General features: G+C 49.7%; 1 protein-coding gene across 1 annotated transcript in view; it reads right to left on the bottom strand.

Moving 5' to 3' along the window:
* Positions 1-27,207, bottom strand: part of LOC149437957 (C-type lectin domain family 10 member A-like) — a 33,418-nt gene extending 6,211 nt beyond the window's left edge. Inside the window, exons 1-6 of the mRNA XM_089660399.1 lie at positions 27,151-27,207; positions 22,099-22,192; positions 20,743-20,856; positions 10,221-10,316; positions 10,086-10,142; positions 9,798-9,869 (exon numbers count right to left, since the gene is read on the bottom strand). Coding sequence (XP_089516525.1) covers positions 9,798-9,869; positions 10,086-10,142; positions 10,221-10,316; positions 20,743-20,856; positions 22,099-22,177 — 418 coding nt within the window. The 5' untranslated portion in view covers positions 22,178-22,192; positions 27,151-27,207. The remainder of the gene's footprint in view (positions 1-9,797; positions 9,870-10,085; positions 10,143-10,220; positions 10,317-20,742; positions 20,857-22,098; positions 22,193-27,150) is intronic.
* Positions 27,208-27,350: the final 143 nt, after the last annotated feature.

Here is a 27,350-nt window from a genome sequence, read left to right as displayed (position 1 = left end):
CTCACATGACCTTTAATGGCCTCCCAGTCTTAGTCCGTAGCGTTCAATATTGAGTTGGCCCCGCCCTTTGCAGCTATAACAGCTTCAACTCTTCTGGGAAGGCCGTCCACAAGGTTTAGGAGGGTGTCTATGGGAAGGTTGGACCATTCTTCCAGAAGCACATTGGTCAGGTCAGGCACTGATGTCGGGGGAGGAGGCCTGGCTCGCAGTCTCCGCTCTAATTCATCCCAAAGGTGTTCTATGGGGTTGAGGTCAGGACTCTGTGCAGGACAGTCAAGTTCCTCCACCCCAAACTGGCTCCTCCATGTCTTTATGGACCTTTCTTTGTTAGGAAAGGCCTGCCCATAGTGCAGGCGATGATCCACAGCACTCAAATGTGCGCATGCTCAGAACTATGATGAAACGGGCAGATGTGCGGGTGCTTGGGCATAGGCACATGCTCATATGCATTCATGCATCCAGGCGCACACTTGTCACTAATGCTGGCACCAAAGGGGATATATAAACTGGCTGCAGTAAATGTCTCATTGCCGTTTGGTCTTATCCCTGTTCATGTTCCCTGATTCATGTGATTGACTCCCAATACTGAACCAGCCTGTTCCTGACCTCTGCTTGACTGCTACCTGCCCTGACCTCCGGCTTGCCTTGGATTACCATTCTGTCTCCTCTCCTGTCTGATTGATCTTCTGCTGCTGACCTGGCCTGTGACCTGACTACTCTTCCTCCTACCGTCTATGCCTGATCTGCCCGACTGCTACTGAACCTGACTCGTCTGACTCTGCATCCTCAAACGCACCCCTCAGTGAGCCATCCATCCAGCGTGGCTGAATCCGGATCCTGCTCCCTGCCTTCAGCCTGCCCTGAATCTCACCTGCCTACCAGGGGGGTTATACCTGCTTTAAATGTAATTTCCAGCTTTTTTTCCTCTGTACTTTATAGCACCGAGAAGGAGCTGTCATTCAGCCCTGCCACTGAAGTAAACAAAGGGGCGGGGTCACCGGGGACTATTGGTCCCCTATGTGATAGCAACAAAATAATAAGTTACAAAAAAATAAAAACGTAAAAAGACATAAGTCAGAAAAAAAATGAGCCTCCCCACCCCCACATAAGCAGGTGCCTATGTAAAAAAAATGGCAGTTGTGCTACATATGTTACACGTCACCACACACGCCAATGTGAGATGGACAATTTGCCACCAAATTTCATGGATAAAGCTAAGCTGATGAGCTGTAGGGGCTTTAAAGTATAACCTATGACAGATAGAGGGCACTGAGGTTTGTTTTTTGTAATGCTCGGCATGCTGGGTATCTATTTACTGGGTGCAACTTCATCTTTTAGAAATGACAAAAAAAAAAATTGGGTAAGCAATTGTTTTTGTGTGCCCTAAAATCAACTTCAGTGTCAATTTTTTTTTGCTGAAATGTTGCATTATATAAAGCGTTGAAAAATTGTCTCTGGGACGCAAGTGGTTAAGTTGATGTAGGCAAAAATGGGTGAAAAACTGACGTAAACGGATCCATTTATTTTTTCCTTGTGACTGAACTGAACCGTGTGAAAGGACCCCAAGGATTCCTCATGATCACACGGGTTACATGGGTTACACGAGACACTGCTGGGTGTCTTACGCTTAAGGGGGACCTGCACTGTGGAAGAAGAGGAGAGGGCAAATCTCCAGTGGAGGCATCACTAGAATCCTCAGGACCCTGGTGCAAGAAGCCATGAAGAGCTCCCCCTGACCCCCATCCCTTTCCATGGGTCCCGGGGACCTTTCCTCTGCTCCTGCAGCCTGGGGTCCTTCCCTCCAGGCCCAAGGCCATTCCCTCCAATCCCAGGAACCTTTACTCCCATCTCAGGGCCCTTTATTACGGTCATGCAGCGGGGCCTTTTCACATAGTTGCCGCCTTTTTTTCCTCTGTGTCCAGAAAGCCGATGAATGTGGAGCATGGACTTAGGGGAGTTCGTTCAATATGGGCGTGGTTCTACAATCAATTAACATATTCATTTACTTGTTGCATGATTTTAGCATGATTAACCCATGATTGGCTCCCTGGTGGCTAGCAGATCCTTGCTGGCTGTACATAATTAACCTCATTGCAGGCAAGTCCCAGTTGGAAGTGCAAGATTAACCCTTTCAGATCTGCCTTGGAAGTGCAAGATTAACCATTTCATTGCTAGCAGATCCCTAGTGGAAATGCATGTGATTTCCACCAGGGATCTGCTAGCAATGCAATAGTTAATCATACCCTTCCTACGCAGACCTGAAAGGGTTAATCACGCACTTCCAACTGAGATCTCATCTGCCAGCAATGAAAGGGTTAATCGTGTCCAGTCGCCATCTTGTGGCAACAACAGGGTTAATCATCTCCAGTTGCCATCTTGTAGCAATGAAAGGGTTAATCATCTCCAGTTGCCATCTTGTAGCAACAAAAGGGTTAATCCTGTCCAGTCGCCATCTTGTAGCAATGAAAGGGTTATTCATGTCCAGTCGCCATCTTGTAGCAACGAAACCCCCCCATGTACATAAATATTCCCAGCCCCCCCACATGTACATAAGTATTCCCAGCCCTCCCCCATGTACATAAGTATTCCCTGCCCCCCATGTACATAGGTATTCCCACCCCCCCATGTACATAAGTATTCCCTGCCCCCCATGTACATAGGTATTCCCACCCCCCCCATGTACATAAGTATTCCCAGCCCTCCCCCATGTACATAGGTATTCCCACCCCCCCCATGTACATAAGTATTCCCAGCCCCCCATGTACATAAGTATTCCCAGCCCCCCATGTACATAAGTATTCCCTGCCCCCCATGTACATAGTTATTCCCACCCCCCCATGTACATAAGTATTCCCAGCCCCCCATGTACATAAGTATTCCCAGCCCTCCCCCATGTACATAAGTATTCCCACCCCCCCCCCATGTACATAAATATTCCCAGCCCCCCCCCATGTACATAAGTATTCCCAGCCCCCTCTCCATGTACATAAGTATTCCCAGCCCCCTCTCCATGTACATAAGTATTCCAACCCCCCCATGTACATAAGTATTCCAACCCCCCCATGTACATAAGTATTCCAGCCCCCCCATGTACATAAGTATTCCAGCCCCCCCATGTACATAAGTATTCCCAGCCCCCCCATGTACATAAGTATTCCCAGCCCCCCCCCCATGTACATAAGTATTCCAGCCCCCCCATGTACATAAGTATTCCCAGCCCCCCCCCCCCATGTACATAAGTATTCCCATCCTTTGCTGAAGCCCCTTTAGCCCCCATTCCGGCCTCCAGTCGTTCTGAATATGATTACTATCAGTGAGAATGCGCTGCACTACATATAGCAATGTACAGACCCTGTATATATATATATTTATGTGTAGAATGGGGAGAGCAAAAATACTAAATTATGTGACACAAATATTCATTAAAAGTAATAATCCAAAAAAAATATATATAATCCAAGTCCAGATGTTATGTGTTCTCCCGTGACCCCTCCCTGGGATAACGACCACCAAGTGGATCTGTCGCAGGATTCCAGTACAAATCCTCCTCCACCATCAATCTGCTCCCCTCCAGCAGTGTGACCTCCAGCAGTGTGACCTCACAGTGTGACCTCCAGCAGTGTGACCTCCAGCAGTGTGACCTCACAGTGTGACCTCCAGCAGTGTGACCTCACAGTGTGACCTCACAGTGTGACCTCCAGCAGTGTGACCTCCAGCAGTGTGACCTCACAGTGTGACCTCCAGCAGTGTGACCTCCAGCAGTGTGACCTCACTGTGTGACCTCCAGCAGTGTGACCTCACAGTGTGACCTCCAGCAGTGTGACCTCACAGTGTGACCTCCAGCAGTGTGACCTCCAGCAGTGTGACCTCACTGTGTGACCTCCAGCAGTGTGACCTCACAGTGTGACCTCCAGCAGTGTACAATGTTACCGTCTGACTGACCTTCTGGTCCCAAATGTATGGACTCTGAAGATCAAATGGCTGAATAATCGCTCCAAAAGATGTTCCCTCCAGATACCCGCCTCAGGCTCAGCCGTGTTCCTCAGAAACAAAAGCTCAGCTTAGTGCTTTACCCTTATGAAGCTTTTATTGCTCATTAAACATCGGAAATGCTCTGACGATCCGGAGGTCCATATCTGCACCATGTATGGTGAACATCCTGTAATGTGCTAATCAGCCACAAGATGGCGGTATCATCCCCGGCAGTATAGAACCAGTCCGGGCTACAAAACGTCACTACACACAGTATATGGCGAGGCAATGAAGGGGCCCTATATATATATATCTGCAGGCAATGCAGGGGCCCTATATATATATATATATCTGCAGGCAATGCACGGGCCCTATATATATATATCTGCAGGCAATGCAGGGGCCCTATATATATATATATATCTGCAGGCAATGCACGGGCCCTATATATATATATCTGCAGGCAATGCAGGGGCCCTATATATATATATATATCTGCAGGCAATGCACGGGCCCTATATATATATATCTGCAGGCAATGCAGGGGCCCTATATATATATATATCTGCAGGCAATGCAGGGGCCCTATATATATATATATATTTATATAACTGCAGGCAATGCACGGGCCCTATATATATATATATCTCTGCAGGCAATGCAGGGGCCCTATATATATATATATCTCTGCAGGCAATGCAGGGGCCCTATATGTATATATATCTCTGCAGGCAATGCAGGGGCCCTATATGTATATATATCTCTGCAGGCAATGCAGGGGCCCTATATGTATATATATATATATCTGCAGGCACTGCAGGGGCCCTATATATATATATCTGCAGGCAATGCAGGGGCCCTATATATATATATCTGCAGGCAATGCACAGGCCCTATATATATATATCTGCAGGCAATGCAGGGGCCCTATATATATATATCTGCAGGCAATGCAGGGGCCCTATATGTATATATCTGCAGGGAATGCACGGGCCCTATATATGTATATATCTGCAGGCAATGCACTGGCCCTATATATATATATATATCTACAGGCAATGCACGGGCCCTATATATATATATATATCTGCAGGCAATGCACGGGCCCTATATATATATATATATATATATCTGCAGGCAATGCACGGGCCCTATATATATATATATATTATATACAATTACCTGCAGATATGCGGATGACGTCATGACGTTACCATTCATCGGAATAACGGTAGTAGTAATCCACACATCGCTCCAGGATTGTTATATCTGTAGGCAATTGCAGATATATATATATATAGGGCCCGTGCATTGCCTGCAGATATATATATATAGGGCCCGTGCATTGCCTGCAGATATATATATATATAGGGCCCGTGCATTGCCTGCAGATATATATATATAGGGCCCGTGCATTGCCTGCAGATATATATATATATAGGGCCCGTACATTGCCTGCAGATATATATATATATAGGGCCCGTGCATTGCCTGCAGTTATATATATATATATGGCCCGTGCATTGCCTGCAGATATATATATATAGGGCCCCTGCATTGCCTGCAGATATATATATATATATATATATATATAGGGCCCGTGCATTGCCTGCAGATATATATATATATATAGGGCCCCTGCATTGCCTGCAGATATATATATATAGGGCCCGTGCATTGCCTGCAGATATATATATATAGGGCCCGTGCATTGCCTGCAGATATATATATATAGGGCCAGTTCATTGCCTCGCCATATACTGTGTGTAGTGACGTTTTGTAGCCCGGACTGGTTCTATACTGCCGGGGATGATACCGCCATCTTGTGGCTGATTAGCACATTACATGATGTTCACCATACATGGTGCAGATATGGACCTCCGGAACATCAGAGCATTTCCGATGTTTAATGAGCAATAAAAGCTTCATAAGGGTAAAGCACTAAGCTGAGCTTTTGTTTCTGAGGAACACGGCTGAGCCTGAGGTGGGTATCTGGAGGGAACATCTTTTGGAGCGATTATTCAGCCATTTGATCTTCAGAGTCCATACATTTGGGACCAGAAGGTCAGTCAGACGGTAACATTGTACACTGTGAGGTCACACTGTGAGGTCACATTGCTGGAGGTCACACTGCTGGAGGTCACACTGCTGGAGGGGAGCAGATTGATGGTGGAGGAGGATTTGTACTGGAATCCTGCGACAGATTCACTCGGTGGTTGTTATCCCAAGGAGGGGTCACGGGAGAACACATAACAACTTCATGTCTCTTTTCCCCCCCTTCGAGTCCAGACACTTTCCCCCCCCCTTCCAGCTCGGACACTTTCCCCCCCCCCTTCCAGTCCGGACACTTCCTCCCCCCCCCCCTGCCAGTCCGGACACTTCCCCCCCTTCCAGTCCAGTCACTTTCACCCCCTTTCCAGTCCGGACACTTTCACCCCCTTTCCAGTCCGGACACTTTCCCCCCCTTCCAGTCCAGACACTTTCCCCCCCCCCTTCCAGTCAGGACACTTTCCCCCCCCCCTTCCAGTCCGGACACTTTCCCCCCCCTTCCAGTCCGGACACTTTCCCCCCCCTTCCAGTCCGGACACTTTCCCCCCCTTCCAGTCCGGACACTTTCCCCCCCCTTCCAGTCCGGACACTTTCCCCCCCTTCCATTCCAGGCCAGTTTTCAGCTTTCAGCTCTCTCACACTGTGAATGACAATTGCGCGATCATGCAACACTGTACCCATATGCATGTTTTAGAATTTTTTTGAGACAGATAAAACTTTATTTTAGTGGTATTTATTCACTGCTGGGATTTTTATTTTTTTTTACTATAGAAATGAAATTTCCAAACATTTTGAAAAAAAAGTGTTTTTCTTATAAAGTTTTGCAAATAAATAATTTTTCTTCATAAATCTTGGCCAAAATGTATTCACTATCTTTTTAGTAAAAAAAAAAACAAAACAAATTAGTTTATAACCAAAAATTATAATTTTCGAAACTTTTTTTACATTTTTTTTTTATATTATTATTTATGTTTGTTTGTTTTTTTACATACCATCATCCTAGCAGTATAGTGTTACCATAGTGACACTGTACTACTTTTGGGGGTTGATGGAGATTTTTTCGTCCTTTTTTACACTGATTGCTGTTACACCCATAAAGGCTGTAAAATCAATAATTTCTCCTTCTCCCTGGCTGCATTCTTGCAGCCATTGAGAAATACTGTGTGAGCTGTGATTGGTCACAGCTTGTCACATGGTACAAGGGTGTTGTGAATGGCCCTGTACCATGTGATGGTATTGGCCAGGTGGTTAGTGGTGCCTGGTTTCCTCCAGACATGACGCTTGACATCCAGGCCAAAGAGTTCAATCTTTGTTTTATCAGACCAGAGAGGTTAATTTCTCATATTCTGAGAGTCCCTCAGGTGCCATTTGAATAACTCCAGGTGGCTTCCATTTGCCTTTTACTGAGGAGTGGCTTCCATCTGGCCACTCTACCATACCGGCCTGATTGGTGGAGTGCTGCAGAGATGGTTGTTTTTCTGGAAGGTTCTCCTCTCTCCACAGAGAAATGCTGGAGCTCTTTCAGAGTGACCATCGGGTGCTTGGTTACCTCCCTGGCTAAGGTCCTTCTCCCTCGATCGCTCTAGGAAGATTCCTGGTGGTTCCAAACTTCTTCCGTTTACAGATGATGGAGGTCACTGTGCTCATTGGGACCTTCAGTGCTGCAGAAATGTTTCTGTACCCTTCCCCCGATCTGTGCCTTGTACAATCCTGTCTCAGAGGTCTACAGACAATTCCTTGGACTTCATAGCTTGGTTTGTGCTCTGACCTGCACTTTTACCTGTGGGACCTTCTATATGCAGGTTTATGCCTTTCCTAATCATGTCCAATCATCTGAATGTCCCACAGGTGGACTCCCATCAACTGAATGTCCCACAGGTGGACTCCAATCAACTGAATGTCTCACAGGTGAACTCCAATCAAATGAATGTCCCACAGGTGGACTACAATCAACTGAATGTCCCACAGGTGGACTCCCATCAACTGAATGTCCCACAGGTGGACTCCAGTCAACTGAATTTCCCACAGGTGGACTCCAATCCACTGAATTTCCCACAGTTGGACTCCAATCCACTGAACGTCCCACAGGTGGACTCCCATCAACTGAATGTCCCACAGGTGGACTCCAATCCACTGAATGACCCACAGGTGGACTCCAATCCACTGAATGTCCCACAGGTGGACTCCAATCCACTGAATGTCCCACAGGTGGACTCCAATCCACTGAATGTCCCACAGGTGGACTCCAATCAACTGAATGTCCCACAGGTGGACTCCAATCAACTGAATGTCCCACAGGTGGACTCCAATCAAGTTGTGGAAACATCTCAAGGATGAACAGTGGGATCAGGATGCACCAGAGCTCAATTTTGAGTGTTATGGCAAAGGCTGGAAATACGTATGTACATGGGGGGGTTGGATTTAATTTTTAATAAATTGCAAAGATTTCAAAATGAACTTCTTTCACGTTGTCATTATGGGGGATTGTTTGTAGAATGTGGAGGAAAAAATTAATTTAATCCATTTTGGAAAAAGGCCGTAACATAACAAAATGTAGCAAAAGTTAAGCACTGGGAAGACTTTCTGGATGCACTGGGATGATCAGTACACTGGGGAGCCTCCTGATCACTGCTGGGAGAGGAGGTACTGATCTATCCCTGGCATGTTCTGCAGTGGGCCCTTCCATGGTAACACCTTTGCAACCCTGGTAGTTCTGCCACTGGTCTCCAGTAAAGCCAGCGGTCTACCTGCAGCTTATCTTGGTAGAGGAAGAACTTTGCTTCCTCATGTCACAGCTGCCCTCCTGATGACTGGTGGGGTAATGATAGAGGTAGACTGCAAGTCCTCAGGTACAGCTTCCTCTCCAGCAAGGAGAACAGTGAGCAGCACAGTAGTGACTTCATCAAATGTCACTACATTTAGTAACAAGAGACACACAGGTATTCAAACTTCACACCAGCAGACAGTCCCATCAGGAGGGAGGGCTGCTGGATACACCCCCCACTAAGCCAATACACATAAACACATACATCCCATAATAGTTTGATCCCAAACCAAACAAACAATAGAACAATGGGATGCAACCACATTACATTAAACAATCACTAACCCCCCACCCCCAATATTAGGAAAGATCACCCTGTACCCCTAACAAGCACAGGGTGACTTACACGTAATAGGGATAAGGGGAGCTGAGACAGGGGTCTCCCCACCTCTCTGAAGTGAGCTGGGTTGCGTAGTCCCCCCACCCACAGTGACTCCCGTCACAGACCTTTTGGGAAAAATGCTGAGTGTTCAACTCCCAAGCCCTTGGTCGGGAACCCAGGTGATGAATCCCAGCAGGGACTCGTCCTATGCCTCATATGTCACATGAGTCTAAGATGGGGAAAAAGACAGGGGAACTCCATGAAAGTTCAAACCCTGACAACTTTACCATCACAAAGTCCTAGGGACTCCTTCTTGATACGTATCACCTGCAAAGCTGGGCCTGATCATAGGGACAACTGCTGCCTTTCCTTTTACAAATGAATACATTCTTGACCCTCTAACTATGTTCTCCAACATTCTGCTGTCTCCAGTAAGAAAAGGTTAACCCTCTGTACTGAGAAATCCAAGCACAGCCCAAAAGTGTCCAAACACACCCATATTTCAGATAACCACTCCCATTCCAAGGGAGAGTCCAAGGTTGGGTCAAAGGTTTGGAGAATTTCCTAACAAAGATCTACTGCTCCCCCCAAAATACATTTTTCATAACTGATCTTAGAAGGTGCAATTACCTGTTACATCATCAGATAAAATTCGTTTCACAGAGGCCTCCATCCCATTTATTTTAGTAATTACTCCGGCAGCTGTGAAGAGAAGAACACCATTATAAACGTATCCTGTACATCCCTTCATGACTATATAGACCTCCGTGCTATACTGTACGTCCCTGTCATTCTGATCACCCGGAGGGATCACATTCTATGGTTTCTCAGTGAGTCCCGGTATGAATTATGTTTTTAATATGTTTGTTCACCTTTTGTAATTTGCACCCTCCGCTCTTCAATTCTGCCCCACCTCACCTCTCATGTCCTTTACGAACGTTTCCATGTTTGTCATTTTCTCCGTCATCCTGGAAACTGGAGGAGGAGAACATCCATAAGGTGAGGAGACCAGACCCCCATCACATAGTGTCACCCTTCAGAGGTACATCTTACCATGTTGGGACAGTTTCTCCACTCTGGAGTCCACTCCTAGACTCAGGTTCCTCAGCTTCACCTCCATGTTCTGTTCTGTCTGATCCACCCCCTGACCTGCCAGAGACAAAGAACCAGAATTTATCCCAACAGATGAGTGATCAGGAGGACCCTGAAACTGCCTCGACCCCGGATTCCCCAATTATCACCCATCTACCCAGATGTCCCTCCACTGGTAGATATAATCCACTGTATATGTCATATCATGGGAAGGTGTTAAATATTTGAATGTGCATTATGACATATATGGTAACTGTTAGGGCCCAATCGGAGGATGTCTTATCTGTAGATATATTATTAGTATTTATTATTAGTACATATTACATTACGATGGAACTGATCATAGCAGTGATGTCATGTCCACCTTCTCTGCTGTCCCCCGGAAGGCTTTGGTTCCAAGCTTGGGTCATTCCATAGGAACCTCTGATGTCACCACCTGTGGTGGGAAGTCTGTACACCTGATGGCCTTCACAGCGGAACATTGATGAGCCTTTTATCACTTTTATCTTGTGAGTTGCTTATTTGGTGCAATACATTTTATTTATTTACTGCTACACTGAGATGGAACTTTCTTCCTTTTTTTCTTCACAGTATAGAGTTTGTTTCTGCCTAAAGACAAGCAGCCTGAAGTGTGTCTGCCCCCTCCATGGCCTCTACGGCATTCAGAAATCTCTGGACTTGATTACTTCTGTCCTGAGACAGTTTTTTTCCTCTTTGCTCTCCTTACTATCATGTGACTGGCTCAAAATAGTCTACCACCGGTCCTGATTGGGGGGAGATCTTCCAGAAATTGTAGTGTGGACAGTGGGGGGGAGATCTTCAAGAAATTGTAGTGTGGACAGTGGGGGGAGATCTTCCAGAGAATGTAGTGTGGACAGGGGGGAGATCTTCCAGAGAATGTAGTGTGGACAGTGGGGGTAGATCTTCCGGAGAATGTAGTGTGGACAGTGGTGGGAGATCTTCCAGAGAATGTAGTGTGGACAGTGGGGGGAGATCTTCCAGAGAATGTAGTGTGGACAGTGGGGGGAGATCTTCCAGAGAATGTAGTGTGGACAGTGGGGGTAGATCTTCCGGAGAATGTAGTGTGGACAGTGGTGGGAGATCTTCCACAGAATGTAGTCTAGACAGGGGTGAGGAGATCTTCCAGAGAATGTAGTGTGGACAGTGGGGGGAGATCTTCCAGAGAATGTAGTGTGGACAGTGGGGGGAGATCTTCCAGAGAATGTAGTATGGACAGTGGTGGAAGATCTTCCAGAGAATGTAGTGTGGACAGTGGTGGGAGATCTTCCACAGAATGTAGTCTAGACAGGGGTGAGGAGATCTTCCAGAGAATGTAGTGTGGACAGTGGGGGGAGATCTTCCAGAGAATGTAGTGTGGACAGTGGGGGGAGATCTTCCAGAGAATGTAGTGTGGACTGTGGGGGAAGATCTTTCAGAGTATATAGTGTGGACAGTGGGGGGAGATCTCCAGAGAATGTAGGGTGGACAGTGAGGGGAGATATTCCAGAGAATAAAGGGTGAAAAATGGGGAGGAAATCTTCCAGAGAATGAAGTGTGCACAGTGGTGAGAGATCTTCCAGAAAATGTAGTCTAGACGGGTGAGAAGATCTTCCAGAGAATGTAGTGTGGACAGTGGGGGGAGATCTTCCAGAGAATGTAGCGTGGACAGTGGGGGGAGATCTTCCAGAGAATGAGGTGTGGACAGTGGGTGGGAGGTCTTCCAGAAAGTGTAGTGTGGACAGTGGGGGGAGGGATCTTCCAGAGAATGTAGTTTGGACAGTGGAGGGGAGATCTTTCCAAGAATGTAGTGTGGACAGTGGGGGGGAGATCTTCAAGAGAATGTAGTGTGGACAGTGGGGGTAGATCTTCCAGAGAATGTAGTCTGGACAGTGGGCGGAGGTCTTCCAGAGAATGTAGTGTGGACAGTGGGGGGAGATCTTCCAGAGAATGTAGTGTGGAAAGTGGGGGGAGATCTTCCAGACAATGTAGTGTGGACAGTGGGGAGATCTTCCAGAGAATGTAGTGTGGACAGTGGGGGGAGATCTTCCAGAGAATGTAGTGTGGACAGTGGGGGGAGATCTTCCAGAGAATGTAGTGTGGACAGTGGTGGGAGGTCTTCCAGAGAATGTAGTGTGCACAGTGTGGGGAGATCTCCAGAGAATGTAGTCTGGACAGTGGTGGGAGGTCTTCCAGAGAATGTAGTCTGGACAGTGGAGAGGTCTTTCAGAGAATGTAGTGTGGACAGTGGGGGGAGATCTTCCAGAGAATGTAGTGTGGACAGTGGGGGGAGATCTTTCAGAGAATGTAGTGTGGACAGTGGGGGGAGATCTTCCAGAGAATCTAGTGTGGACAGTGGTGGGAGGTCTTCCAGAGAATGTAGTGTGGACAGTGGGGGGAGGTCTTCCAGAGAATGCAGTGTGGACAGTGGGGGGAGGTCTTCCAGAAAATGTAGTGTGGACAGTGGGGGGAGGTCTTCCAGAGAATCTAGTGTGGACAGTGGTGGGAGATCTTCCAGAGAATGTAGTGTGGACAGTGGGGGGAGATCTTCCAGAGAATGTAGTGTGGACAGTGGGGGGAGATCTTCCAGAGAATGTAGTGTGAACAGTGGGGGGAGATCTTCCAGAGAATGTAGTGTGGACAGTGGGGGGAGGGATCTTCCAGAGAATGTAGTATGGACAGTGGTGGAAGATCTTCCAGAGAATGTAGTGTGGACAGTGGGGGGAGGTCTTCCACAGAATGTAGTCTAGACAGGGGTGAGGAGATCTTCCAGAGAATGTAGTGTGGACAGTGGGGGGAGATCTTCCAGAGAATGTAGTGTGGACAGTGGGGGGAGATCTTCCAGAGAATGTAGTGTGGACAGTGGGGGTAGATCTTCCGGAGAATGTAGTGTGGACAGTGTGGGGAGATCTCCAGAGAATGTAGTCTGGACAGTGGTGGGAGGTCTTCCAGAGAATGTAGTGTGGACAGTGGGGGGAGGTCTTCCACAGAATGTAGTCTAGACAGGGGTGAGGAGATCTTCCAGAGAATGTAGTGTGGACAGTGGGGGGAGGTCTTCCAGAGAATGTAGTGTGGACAGTGGGGGGAGGTCTTCCAGAAAATGTAGTGTGGACAGTGGGGGGAGGTCTTCCAGAGAATGTAGTGTGGACAGTGGGGGGAGGTCTTCCAGAGAATGTAGTGTGGACAGTGGGGGGTGGTCTTCCAGAGAATGTAGTGTGGACAGTGGGGGGAGGTCTTCCAGAGAATGTAGTGTGGACAGTGGGGGGAGGTCTTTCAGAGAATGTAGTGTGGATGGTGGGGGGAGGTCTTCTTGAGAATGTAGTGTGGACAGTGGGGGGAGGTCTTCCAGAGAATGTAGTGTGGACAGAGGGGGGTGGTCTTCCAGAGAATGTAGTGTGGACAGTGGGGGGAGATCTTCTTGAGAATGTAGTGTGGACAGTGGGGGGAGATCTTCCAGAGAATGTAGTGTGGATGGTGGGGGGAGGTCTTCCAGAGAATGTAGTGTGGACAGTGGGGGGAGGTCTTCCAGAGAATGTAGTGTGGACAGTGGGGGGAGATCTTCCAGAGAATGTAGTGTGGACAGTGGGGGGAGGTCTTCCAGAGAATGTAGTGTGGACAGTGGGGGGAGGTCTGTCAGAGAATGTAGTGTGGACAGTGGGGGGGAGATCTTCCAGAGTATATAGTGTGGACAGTGGGGGGAGATCTTCCAGAGAATGTAGGGTGGACAGTGGGGGGAGATCTTCCAGAGAATGTAGGGTGGACAGTGGGGGGAGATCTTCCAGAGAATGTAGTGTGGACAGTGGGGAAGTCTTCCAGAGAATGTAGTGTGGACAGTGGGGGGAGATATTCCAGAAAATGTAGTGTGGATGGTGGGGGGAGGTCTTCCAGAGAATGTAGTGTGGACAGTGGGGGGGAGATCTTCCAGAGTATATAGTGTGGACAGTGGGGGGAGATCTTCCAGAGAATGTAGGGTGGACAGTGAGGGGAGATCTTCCAGAGAATGTAGTGTGGACAGTGGGGGTAGATCTTCCGGAGAATGTAGTGTGGACAGTGGTGGGAGATCTTCCACAGAATGTAGTCTAGACAGGGGTGAGGAGATCTTCCAGAGAATGTAGTCTAGACAGGGGTGAGGAGATCTTCCAGAGAATGTAGTGTGGACAGTGGGGGGAGATCTTCCAGAGAATGTAGTGTGGACAGTGGGAGGAGATCTTCCAGAGAATGTAGTGTGGACTGTGGGGGAAGATCTTTCAGAGTATATAGTGTGGACAGTGGGGGGAGATCTCCAGAGAATGTAGGGTGGACAGTGAGCGGAGATATTCCAGAGAATAAAGGGTGAAAAATGGGGAGGAAATCTTCCAGAGAATGAAGTGTGCACAGTGGTGAGAGATCTTCCAGAAAATGTAGTCTAGACGGGTGAGAAGATCTTCCAGAGAATGTAGTGTGGACAGTGGGGGGAGATCTTCCAGAGAATGTAGCATGGACAGTGGGGGGAGATCTTCCAGAGAATGTAGCGTGGACAGTGGGGGGAGATCTTCCAGAGAATGAGGTGTGGACAGTGGGTGGGAGGTCTTCCAGAAAGTGTAGTGTGGACAGTGGGGGGAGGGATCTTCCAGAGAATGTAGTTTGGACAGTGGAGGGGAGATCTTTCCAAGAATGTAGTGGGGAGAGTGGGGGGGAGATCTTCCAGAGAATGTAGGGTGGACAGTGGGGGGAGATCTTCCAGAGAATGTAGTCTGGACAGTGGGAGAGGTCTTCCAGAGAATGTAGTGTGGACAGTGGGGGGAGATCTTCCAGAGAATGTAAAGTGGACAGTGGGGGGAGATCTTCCAGAGAATGTAGTCTAGACAGGGGTGAGAAGATCTTCCAGAGAATGTAGTGTGGACAGTGGGGGGAGATCTTCCAGAGAATGTAGCGTGGACAGTGGGGGGAGATCTTCCAGAGAATGAGGTGTGGACAGTGGGTGGGAGGTCTTCCAGAAAGTGTAGTGTGGACAGTGGGGGGAGGGATCTTCCAGAGAATGTAGTTTGGACAGTGGAGGGGAGATCTTTCCAAGAATGTAGTGTGGACAGTGGGGGGGAGATCTTCAAGAGAATGTAGTGTGGACAGTGGGGGTAGATCTTCCAGAGAATGTAGTCTGGACAGTGGGAGAGGTCTTCCAGAGAATGTAGTGTGGACAGTGGGGGGAGATCTTCCAGAGAATGTAGTGTGGAAAGTGGGGGGAGATCTTCCAGACAATGTAGTGTGGACAGTGGGGAGATCTTCCAGAGAATGTAGTGTGGACAGTGGGGGGAGATCTTCCAGAGAATGTAGTGTGGACAGTGGGGGGAGATCTTCCAGAGAATGTAGTGTGGACAGTGGTGGGAGGTCTTCCAGAGAATGTAGTGTGCACAGTGTGGGGAGATCTCCAGAGAATGTAGTCTGGACAGTGGTGGGAGGTCTTCCAGAGAATGTAGTCTGGACAGTGGGAGAGGTCTTTCAGAGAATGTAGTGTGGACAGTGGGGGGAGATCTTCCAGAGAATGTAGTGTGGACAGTGGGGGGAGATCTTCCAGAGAATGTAGTATGGACAGTGGTGGAAGATCTTCCAGAGAATGTAGTGTGGACAGTGGTGGGAGATCTTCCACAGAATGTAGTCTAGACAGGGGTGAGGAGATCTTCCAGAGAATGTAGTGTGGACAGTGGGGGGAGATCTTCCAGAGAATGTAGTGTGGACAGTGGGGGAAGATCTTCCAGAGAATGTAGTGTGGACTGTGGGGGAAGATCTTTCAGAGTATATAGTGTGGACAGTGGGGGGAGATCTCCAGAGAATGTAGGGTGGACAGTGAGGGGAGATATTCCAGAGAATAAAGGGTGAAAAATGGGGAGGAAATCTTCCAGAGAATGAAGTGTGCACAGTGGTGAGAGATCTTCCAGAAAATGTAGTCTAGACGGGTGAGAAGATCTTCCAGAGAATGTAGCATGGACAGTGGGGGGAGATCTTCCAGAGAATGTAGCGTGGACAGTGGGCGGAGATCTTCCAGAGAATGAGGTGTGGACAGTGGGTGGGAGGTCTTCCAGAAAGTGTAGTGTGGACAGTGGGGGGAGGGATCTTCCAGAGAATGTAGTGTGGACAGTGGTGGGAGATCTTCCAGAGAATGTAGTGTGGACAGTGGGGGGAGATCTTCCAGAGAATGTAGTCTGGACAGTGGGAGAGGTCTTCCAGAGAATGTAGTGTGGACAGTGGGGGGAGATCTTCCAGAGAATGTAAAGTGGACAGTGGGGGGAGATCTTCCAGAGAATGTAGTCTAGACAGGGGTGAGAAGATCTTCCAGAGAATGTAGTGTGGACAGTGGGGGGAGATCTTCCAGAGAATGTAGCGTGGACAGTGGGGGGAGATCTTCCAGAGAATGAGGTGTGGACAGTGGGTGGGAGGTCTTCCAGAAAGTGTAGTGTGGACAGTGGGGGGAGGGATCTTCCAGAGAATGTAGTTTGGACAGTGGAGGGGAGATCTTTCCAAGAATGTAGTGTGGACAGTGGGGGGGAGATCTTCAAGAGAATGTAGTGTGGACAGTGGGGGTAGATCTTCCAGAGAATGTAGTCTGGACAGTGGGCGGAGGTCTTCCAGAGAATGTAGTGTGGAAAGTGGGGGGAGATCTTCCAGACAATGTAGTGTGGACAGTGGGGAGATCTTCCAGAGAATGTAGTGTGGACAGTGGGGGGAGATCTTCCAGAGAATGTAGTGTGGACAGTGGGGGGAGATCTTCCAGAGAATGTAGTGTGGACAGTGGTGGGAGGTCTTCCAGAGAATGTAGTGTGCACAGTGGGGGGAGATCTTCCAGAGAATGTAGTGTGGACAGTGGGGGGAGGTCTTCCAGAAAATGTAGTGTGGACAGTGGGGGGAGGTCTTCCAGAGAATGTAGTGTGGACAGTGGGGGGTGGTCTTCCAGAGAATGTAGTGTGGACAGTGGGGGGAGGTCTTCCAGAGAATGTAGTCTGGACAGTGGTGGGAGGTCTTCCAGAGAATGTAGTCTGGACAGTGGGAGAGGTCTTTCAGAGAATGTAGGGTGGACAGTGGGGGGAGATCTTCCAGAGAATGTAGGGTGGACAGTGGGGGGAGATCTTCCAGAGAATGTAGGGTGGACAGTGGGGGGAGATCTTCCAGAGAATGTAGTGTGGACAGTGGGGGGAGGTCTTCCAGAGAATGTAGTGTGGACAGTGGGGGGAGATCTTCCAGAGAATGTAGTGTGGACAGTGGGGGGAGATCTTCCAGAGAATCTAGTGTGGACAGTGGTGGGAGGTCTTCCAGAGAATGTAGTGTGGACAGTGGGGGGAGGTCTTCCAGAGAATGCAGTGTGGACAGTGGGGGGAGGTCTTCCAGAAAATGTAGTGTGGACAGTGGGGGGAGGTCTTCCAGAGAATCTAGTGTGGACAGTGGTGGGAGATCTTCCAGAGAATGTAGTGTGGACAGTGGGGGGAGATCTTCCAGAGAATGTAGTGTGGACAGTGGGGGGAGATCTTCCAGAGAATGTAGTGTGAACAGTGGGGGGAGATCTTCCAGAGAATGTAGTGTGGACAGTGGGGGGAGGGATCTTCCAGAGAATGTAGTATGGACAGTGGTGGAAGATCTTCCAGAGAATGTAGTGTGGACAGTGGGGGGAGGTCTTCCACAGAATGTAGTCTAGACAGGGGTGAGGAGATCTTCCAGAGAATGTAGTGTGGACAGTGGGGGGAGATCTTCCAGAGAATGTAGTGTGGACAGTGGGGGGAGATCTTCCAGAGAATGTAGTGTGGACAGTGGGGGTAGATCTTCCGGAGAATGTAGTGTGGACAGTGTGGGGAGATCTCCAGAGAATGTAGTCTGGACAGTGGTGGGAGGTCTTCCAGAGAATGTAGTGTGGACAGTGGGGGGAGGTCTTCCACAGAATGTAGTCTAGACAGGGGTGAGGAGATCTTCCAGAGAATGTAGTGTGGACAGTGGGGGGAGGTCTTCCATAGAATGTAGTGTGGACAATGGGGGGAGGTCTTCCAGAGAATGTAGTGTGGACAATGGGGGGAGGTCTTCCAGAGAATGTAGTGTGGACAGTGTGGGGAGATCTCCAGAGAATGTAGTCTGGACATTGGTGGGAGATCTTCCAGAGAATGTAGTGTGGACAGTGGGGGGAGGTCTTCCAGAGAATGTAGTGTGCACAGTGGGGGGAGATCTTCCAGAGAATGTAGTGTGGACAGTGGGGGGAGGTCTTCCAGAAAATGTAGTGTGGACAGTGGGGGGAGGTCTTCCAGAGAATGTAGTGTGGACAGTGGGGGGTGGTCTTCCAGAGAATGTAGTGTGGACAGTGGGGGGAGGTCTTCCAGAGAATGTAGTGTGGACAGTGGGGGGAGGTCTTTCAGAGAATGTAGTGTGGATGGTGGGGGGAGGTCTTCTTGAGAATGTAGTGTGGACAGTGGGGGGAGGTCTTCCAGAGAATGTAGTGTGGACAGTGGGGGGTGGTCTTCCAGAGAATGTAGTGTGGACAGTGGGGGGAGATCTTCTTGAGAATGTAGTGTGGACAGTGGGGGGAGATCTTCCAGAGAATGTAGTGTGGATGGTGGGGGGAGGTCTTCCAGAGAATGTAGTGTGGACAGTGGGGGGAGGTCTTCCAGAGAATGTAGTGTGGACAGTGGGGGGAGATCTTCCAGAGAATGTAGTGTGGACAGTGGGGGGAGGTCTTCCAGAGAATGTAGTGTGGACAGTGGGGGGAGGTCTGTCAGAGAATGTAGTGTGGACAGTGGGGGGGAGATCTTCCAGAGTATATAGTGTGGACAGTGGGGGGAGATCTTCCAGAGAATGTAGGGTGGACAGTGGGGGGAGATCTTCCAGAGAATGTAGGGTGGACAGTGGGGGGAGATCTTCCAGAGAATGTAGTGTGGACAGTGGGGAAGTCTTCCAGAGAATGTAGTGTGGACAGTGGGGGGAGATATTCCAGAAAATGTAGTGTGGATGGTGGGGGGAGGTCTTCCAGAGAATGTAGTGTGGACAGTGGGGGGGAGATCTTCCAGAGTATATAGTGTGGACAGTGGGGGGAGATCTTCCAGAGAATGTAGGGTGGACAGTGAGGGGAGATCTTCCAGAGAATGTAGTGTGGACAGTGGGGGTAGATCTTCCGGAGAATGTAGTGTGGACAGTGGTGGGAGATCTTCCACAGAATGTAGTCTAGACAGGGGTGAGGAGATCTTCCAGAGAATGTAGTGTGGACAGTGGGGGGAGATCTTCCAGAGAATGTAGTGTGGACAGTGGGAGGAGATCTTCCAGAGAATGTAGTGTGGACAGTGGGGGGAGATCTTCCAGAGTATATAGTGTGGACAGTGGGGGGAGATCTTCCAGAGAATGTAGGGTGGACAGTGAGGGGAGATATTCCAGAGAATGTAGTGTGGATGGTGGGGGGGAGGTCTTCCAGAGAATGTAGTGTAGACAGTGGGGGGAGATCTTCCAGAGAATGTAGTGTGGATGGTGGTGGGAGGTCTTCCAGAGAATGTAGTGTAGACAGTGGGGGGAGATCTTCCAGAGAATGTAGTGTGGACAGTGGGGGGAGGTCTTCCAGAGAATGTAGTGTGAACAGTGGGGGGAGATCTTCCAGAGAATGTAGTGTAGACAATGGGGGGGGATCTTCCAGAGAATGTAGTGTGGACAGTGGGGGGAGATCTTCCAGAGACTGTATTGTGGACAGTGGGGGGAGGTCTTCCAGAGAATCTAGTGTGGACAGTGGGGGGAGATCTTCCAGAGACTGTATTGTGGACAGTGGGGGGAGGTCTTCCAGAGAATCTAGTGTGGACAGTGGGGGGAGGTCTTCCAGAGAATGCAGTGTGGACAGTGGGGGGAGGTCTTCCAGAGAATGTAGTGTGGACAGTGGGGGGAGGTCTTCCAGAGAATGTAGTGTGGACAGTGGGGGGAGATCTTCCAGAGAATATAGTGTGGACAGTGGGGGGAGATCTTCCAGAGAATGTAGTGTGGACAGTGGGGGGAGATTTCCCAGAGAATTTAGTGTGGACAGTGGGGGGAGGTCTTCCAGAGAATGTAGTGTGGACGGTGGTGGGAGGTCTTCCAGAGAATGTAGTGTGGATGGTGGGGGGAGGTCTTCCAGAGAATGTAGTGTGGACAGTGGGCGGAGGTCTTCCAGAGAATGTAGTGTGGACAGTGTGGGGAGATCTTCCAGAGAATGTAGTGTGGACGGTGGGGGGAGATCTTCCAGAGAATGTAGTGTGGACAGTGGGGGGAGGTCTTCCAGAGAATGTAGTGTGGACAGTGGGGGGAGATCTTCCAGAGAATGTAGTGTGGACAGTGGTGGGAGGTCTTCCAGAGAATGTAGTGTGGACGGTGGGGGGAGGTCTTCCAGAGAATGTAGTGTGGACGGTGGGGGGAGGTCTTCCAGAGAATGTAGTGTGGACATTAGTGTAGTGCTGAGTCACAGTACTTATAATAAATGGATGAAATATGAGGTTTATGTGCTGAGGGACAGCGAAAGTGAACTTACGTGTGATGGTGACAATGAGGATGATAATGATGAAGAGGAGGAGAGTACAAATTGCCGACAGAAAGCAAATCAGGCCGGAGGATGGTTGGGGGATCCATTTGTTCATAATGACTCCTGAAAGAGAGAGTTGCATTGAATTCCTTTCGCTGGGTTATGTTTGTAACATACATTATGATAACATAAGTATCTAAAACAGAGGTCTCCAAACTGCAGGCCTGGGGCTGGATCTGGCCCTTGAGGCATTATTCCAGCCACTGACACCAGCAATGGGGCATAATTCCTCCCACTGGCACCAAATATTTCTCCTACTAATACCAAATATTGGGCATAATTTACCCCCCACTGGCACTGCCGGCCACCCTAGAGTCTGAAGGACAGTAAAACTGGCCCTTTCTTTAGAAAGTTTGGAGACCCCTGATTTATAAGATGGGATCTTTAGGCCATTTCAATAATTGAGTTCCCCTCTAAGTGTCTCTACACATGATATACGTCTGGATGAATGATGGGGATATGGGCACCACTAGGAGTGTTCTTCCAAAGCTGCACTTTATTGAATACAAAAGGAATTTTTCCTGAGAACATTGAGAGCACAGCACACCTTCTTCCTAAAAACAGGACAACTCTGTCCAATTCTAGACACACACCCTACAACCCTCTATCAACCCGAACTACCTACAAGGGAAGCTGCAAAGCTGTGTGTCGCCAATGGTACTAGTCAGCGGAGGAGTGTCAGAACCAAATGCCCATGTGACCAGTACACCATGCAACATTAAGCATTGAAGTAGAGGCCTTCACACACGAAGGTTCCGAAACCCCCTCCAATCTTTTCTCATTTTCTAAGATGAGAGGGAATATGTTTCATCCGTAAGATACAAAATATTAATAGCAGAGATATGACGCTGTTCCCTTCTTATAGTACGCACTATGACACGCATGTGTATGTAAAACGATATGTCCCGGCCTTATAGAACACCCCAAAAGTGGACTAAAAGGGTCTGTACACCATGCTAATGGCAGCCATGTTGTGTTTCCATTTGCTGAGTTTGGGATGATCCGTGGTAGGGATGAGCTGAACGTACAATACTTGGACTTGGTTTGAGGCGAGTTCACCAAACATAATAGAAGTTCGGGTTCTGAATCCAAACCCCATTAAAGACAATAAGACCAGAATGTTAAAAACCAGAAACTACCATTTTCTAGGCTAAGGATCAAGGGATTGTCAAAAAAATGGCATGGGGGGGGGGGATGTCTGGGAACAGCACTGGAGGACATACTAGAGGAGAAAAAAAAATTAAGAAATATTAAAAATGCTAAATTCCTTCAAATACGCCATTTGTCTGTAGGGGGATCTTGTACCTCGGTAAGTTGAATAGTTTCTCATGCTGGGTGTTGAGTCTTCTTGAATAAGCTGCACATCCTTATACCGCACTGACATGTCCTGTAGAAGACTCTGTAATGGGAAGACAGACAGGTCCACAGATCACAGGACACATAGACACCCCCTTTCCCTTTCCTTTCCCCTTCATCAGGGCTCAACACAGGAGAAAACATGGGTGGACTCCCAAGAAAACAGAGATCTCACAGATGGAGATTAGAACCTAATGAACTCTTCTCATGGAGGAACAACTTGACCGCAGAGTCCATCCAAGTCTTATCCTGTGGTGAGCTCTGGTGAAAGGGGGAGGAGTGTTGCCCCCCAAATGAGTTGCTGTGGTTATGTCACCTTTTTTTTATACCAACAATTTAAATAAATTTGGACTTTTTCATCTGCTTTTGGTCTGGCACACCTTTCTGGACTCCTTAGGTTGGACCTACTTTTGGATGCCCATTAAAGGGGAAGTTAGTAATAGATTGTAAGCTCCAAGGAGCAGGGCCCTCGAACCCCTCGTGTATTGAATCGTATTGTTACTGTACTGTCTCGTGTATTGTCTCCCATTATAATGTACAGCGCTGAGCAAACTATTGGCGCTATATAAATACTGTATTATAATAATAGTAGACAGTCGGCATCACGGGGAGTTCCGATGTTCCAAACGTCGTACACTTTATTGATACATAAGGCTCTGCAGGAGAAGATACTTGTGAATTTTTTACACTGGACGTCTCCAGGACGTGGACTACCTCTTACCAATATCCCATTGAAAGTGAGCTGGAAGAAGCTGGAGTTGGGTTCTGGAGCCCCGCAGTCTGATTGGGATATAGGGATTGAGGGATTCACTTGGATATTACACCATGGAGGGAAGTCTTGTAGTGCCGGAGCCGCCTCTCCAGAACTATTCAGTCTTTTTGAAGTTTTCCTTCACCTGACTACACGACAGTCTAAAGGCTCCCGGCACCTCTCAGAGCCTAGTTCTGGACCCCACCCCTCCTATTGCTCTCTTCATTGTCTTCCCCTCTTCCACCTTGTCTTTTTCTCTTCCTCTTCTCTGCTCCTTCATCCTCCATTCATTCCCCCACCCTTTTAAATTCCCCCCTCTTACTCCTTACTTCTCACCCCTCCTCTCCCCTTCTGTTCCCATCCTGTCTCTCTCTCTCTCACCCCCCCCCCCATTGCCCTTTCTCCCCTTCCCCACCCTTTCTTTCTCACTCCCTATTTTCTCCTTCACTTTATTCCCATCCCTCTCTCCCACTCTTGTTCCCCCCTCACCCCTCCTCCTCTCTCTCACCTTCCTTCTCCCCCCTGCCCCCGGTCACTTCCCTCCTCCTTCCTTCTCCTCATCCCCATTCACTCTCTGCCCTTTTTTCTCCCTCTCTCTTTCCCTCATTCTATGCCCCTCTCTTGTCCTCTTTTTCACACCTTCTTTCTCCCCTTCTTACCCCACCTCCCCCTTCCCCCTTTCCAACCATCCTCTACTCCTCCTCTGCCCCCCCTCCCCTTCTCTCTATCCTCCTGTTCCCCCCCCCCCCCGTGCTCCCTTCTTCTCTCCCACCTTCCTTACCTACTCCTCACTCTTCTTTCTCTCCCTCCTCTCCTCCCTTTCCAACCCCCTCTCTTCCTTTTTTCTCTCCCCCTCACTCCCCTTTTTTCATATCCTCATCTCCCTTCACTCCCTCCTTCTCTCTCCCCCTTTTTCTCATATCTCCCTTCTCTTATCTCCCATTCTCTCTTCTTTCACTCTTTCTTCATCTCTATCCCCCTCCCATTTTTCTCATGCCCCCCTCCCCCTTTTTCTCATCCCCTACTTTCCCCCTTTTTCTAATCTCTCCTCCTCTCTTCTTTCCCCCCTCTTTTCTTTATCCCCCCCCCCCCAACCTCATCTCTCTCCTTTTCTCTTCCACTTTCTCCAAATTTTTCTAACTTATTTATTTCTCTGCTCTCCTTCCCCCACCTTTCCCACTCCAATTTACCTCCTTATCTCCCTCTCTCTTCTTATTTCTCCCACTCTCCTTCCCTTTTCTTCCATTCTCATACTCCCCTCCCCCTTTCTTCTCTCTCTCTCCCCCCTCCCTCACTCATACATCCTCCTCCTTCTCTATCCCCCCTCTTTCCTTCATACCCCCTCCTTATTCTCACCCCCCCTCTCCCTCATACCCCTCCTCCTTCTTTCTCCCCCCTCTCTCCCTCATACACACCCTCCTCCTTCTCTATCCCCCTCTCTCCTTCATACCCCCTCCTTATTCTCACCCCCCCTCCCGCATACCCCCTCCTCCTTCTCCCTCCCTCTTCTCTCCCTCATACCCCCTCCTCCTCTCTCTCCCTCATACCCCCTCCTCCTTCTCTCTCCCTCTTCTCTCCCTCATACCCCCTCCTCCTTCTCTCTCCCTCTTCTCTCCCTCATACCCCCTCCTCCTTCTCTCTCCTCATACCCCCTCCTCCTTCTCTCTCCCTCTTCTCTCCCTCATACCCCCTCCTCCTTCTCTCTCCCTCTTCTCTCCCTCATACCCCCTCCTCCTTCTCTCTCCCTCCTCTCTCCCTCATACTCCTCCTTCTCCTTTCCCCCCTCTCTCCATCATAAACCCCCCTCCTTCTCTCTCCCCCTTCTCTCTCACCCCCTCTCTCCCTCATATCCCCTCCTCCTTCTCTCTCCCCCCTCTCTCCCTCATACACACTTCTCCTCCCCCCCATACACCCTCCTCCTTCTCTCTCTCTTTTCTCTCCCTCATACCCCCTCCTCCTTCTCTCTCCCCCTCTCTCCCTCATACCCCCTCCTCCTTCTCCCTCCCCCTCTCTCCCTCATACCCCCTCCTCCTTCTCACTCCCCCTCTATCCCTCATACCCCCTCCTCCTTCTCTCTCCCCCCTCTCTCCCTCATACCCCCTCCTCCTTCTCTCTCCCCCCTCTCTCCCTCATACCCCTCCTCCTTCTCTCTCCCCCCTCTCTCCCTCATACCCTCTTCTCCTTCTGTTTCTCCCTTCTCTCCCTCATACCCCCTCCTCCTTCTCTCCCCCCTCTCTCCCTCATACCCCCTCCTCCTTCTCCCTCCCCCCTCTCTCCCTCATACCCCCTCCTCCTTCTCTCTCCCCCCTCTCTCCCTCATACCCCCTCCTCCTTCTCTCTCCCCCTCTCTCCCTCATACCCCCTCCTCTTTCATTCTCTCTTTTCTCTCCCTCATACCCCCTCTTCCTTCTCCCCCCCCCCCTCTCTACCTCATGTCCCCTCCTCCATCTCTCTCCATTCTCTCCCTCACACCCCCTCCTCCTTCTCTTTCTCCCCTCTCTCCCTCATACCCCCTCCTCCTTCTCTCTCCCTCCTCTCTCCCTCAAACCCCTACTCCTTCTCTCTCTCCCCTCTCTCCCTCATACCCCCTCCTCCTTCTCTCTCCCCCTCTCCCTCATACCCCCTCCTCATTCTCTCTCTCCCTTCTCTCCCTCATACCCCCTCCTCCACCTCTCTCTCCCTCATACCCCCTCCTCCTTCTCTCTCCCCCTCTCCCTCATACCCCCTCCTCCTTCTCTCTCCCCCTCTACCTCATACCCCTCCTCCTTCTCTCTCTCCCTTCTCTCCCTCATACCCCCTCCTCCTTCTCTCTCTCCCCTCTCTCCGTCATACCCCGTTCTCCTTCTCTCTCTCCCTTCTCTCCCTCGTACCACCTCTTCCTCTCTCCCCTCCTTCTTTTCTCTGCCCTCTCTCTTTCCCCTCATACCCCTCCTACACTCCCCCCCCCCTCTCTCCCTCATACCCCCTCCTGCTCTCTCCCCCTCTTCCATCTCTCTCTCCTTTCTCTCCCCCAGATCCCCTCCTACTTCTTTCTCTCTCTCCCCCCTCTCTCCCTCATACCCCCTCCTCCTTCTCTCTCCCCCTCTCTCCCTCATACCCCCTCCTCCCATTCCCCCCCCTCTCCCTCATACCCCCTCCTCCTATTTCCCCCCCCCCCTCCCTCATACCCCCTTCTCCTTCTCTCTCTCTCTTCTCTCCCTCATATCCCCTCTTTCTTCTCTCTTCCCCCTTTTTCCCTCTCATACCCCCTCCTCCTTCTCTTCCCCCCCTTCCCCATGCCCCCTCCTTCTTCTCTCTCCCCCTCTCTCCCTCATTCTCCCTCCTTCTTCTCTCTCCCCCCTCTCTCCCTCATACCCCCTCCTCCTACTCCCCACCTCCCTCCTACCCCCTCCTCCTTCTCTCTCTCTCTCTCCCTCATATCCCCTCTTTCTTCTCTCTTCCCCCTATCTCCCTCTCATACCCCCTCCTCCTTCTCTTCCCCACCTCCCTCATGCCCCCTCCTTCTCCCCCCCCCCCTCTGCCTCATACCCCCTCCTCCTTCTCTCTCCCCTTCTCTCCCTCATTCTCCCTCCTTCTTCTCTCTCTCCCCCTCTCTCCCTCATACCCCCTCCTTCTTCTCTCTCCCCCCTCTCTGCCTCATACCCCCTCCTCCTCTCTCCCCCCTCTCTCCCTTATACCCCCTCCTCCTCTCTCTCCCCTCTCTCCCTTATACCCCCTCCTCCTTCTCTCTCTCCCCTCATTTGTATCATCTCTCTCCCTATCTTTGCCATCCTTCTCTCACCCTTCTCACTACATTTTACCTTCCATCTTCCCTCTTTCCACACCCCCTCATCTCTCTCCCCCTATTCTTCACCCCCCCACACCTTTCTTTCTTTCCACCTCCCTCCAACCCCTCCTTTCTCTCATGCCCCATCTTGCACCCCCTTCTTTCTGCACCCCCTCCCCACTTCTCTCTCCTTCTTCTTCACCCCTCTCTCTCTCTTCCCCCTTTTCCCTCTCACCTTCTATCTCACTCCCTTTTTTTCTCTTTTTCTCCCACCCCGTCTCCATCCTGTCTTCCATCCTCCCCCCTTCTTCCTCTGTCTCCATGTCCCTACTGTCTGCCCCCCCTCCCTTCTTCACTCTCTCTCTTTCTCACCCCCCCTTTCTCTCTATCATTCTCTCTACCCCCTTCTTTCCTCCTACCTCTGGCACCCCCTTCTCAACCATGGCCCCCCTATTCCACCCCCCATGACCCCCCTCCATCATACCTTGTATTCCCGGTGTTGTCCTCTTGGTGTCTCGCAGTGGTATGAAGCTCCTTCTGGTTGGGATGATATAAATGTTGTGTCATTGTGATCCTCTTATCTATATCAGATTCTTCTTCCATAGTGACCCGTCACCCCCCCCCCCCCTGACCTCACTACGTCTCAGCCAGCAAAATATTTCCTTACCCCGGTGGAAACCTGAC

Source organism: Staurois parvus, unplaced genomic scaffold (genome assembly GCF_062004578.1).
Source record: "Staurois parvus isolate SC_StPar_1 unplaced genomic scaffold, SC_StPar_1.0 ptg001238l, whole genome shotgun sequence".
NCBI classification, from domain to species: domain Eukaryota; kingdom Metazoa; phylum Chordata; class Amphibia; order Anura; family Ranidae; genus Staurois; species Staurois parvus.
This window is presented reverse-complemented; position numbering and strand designations above follow the sequence as displayed.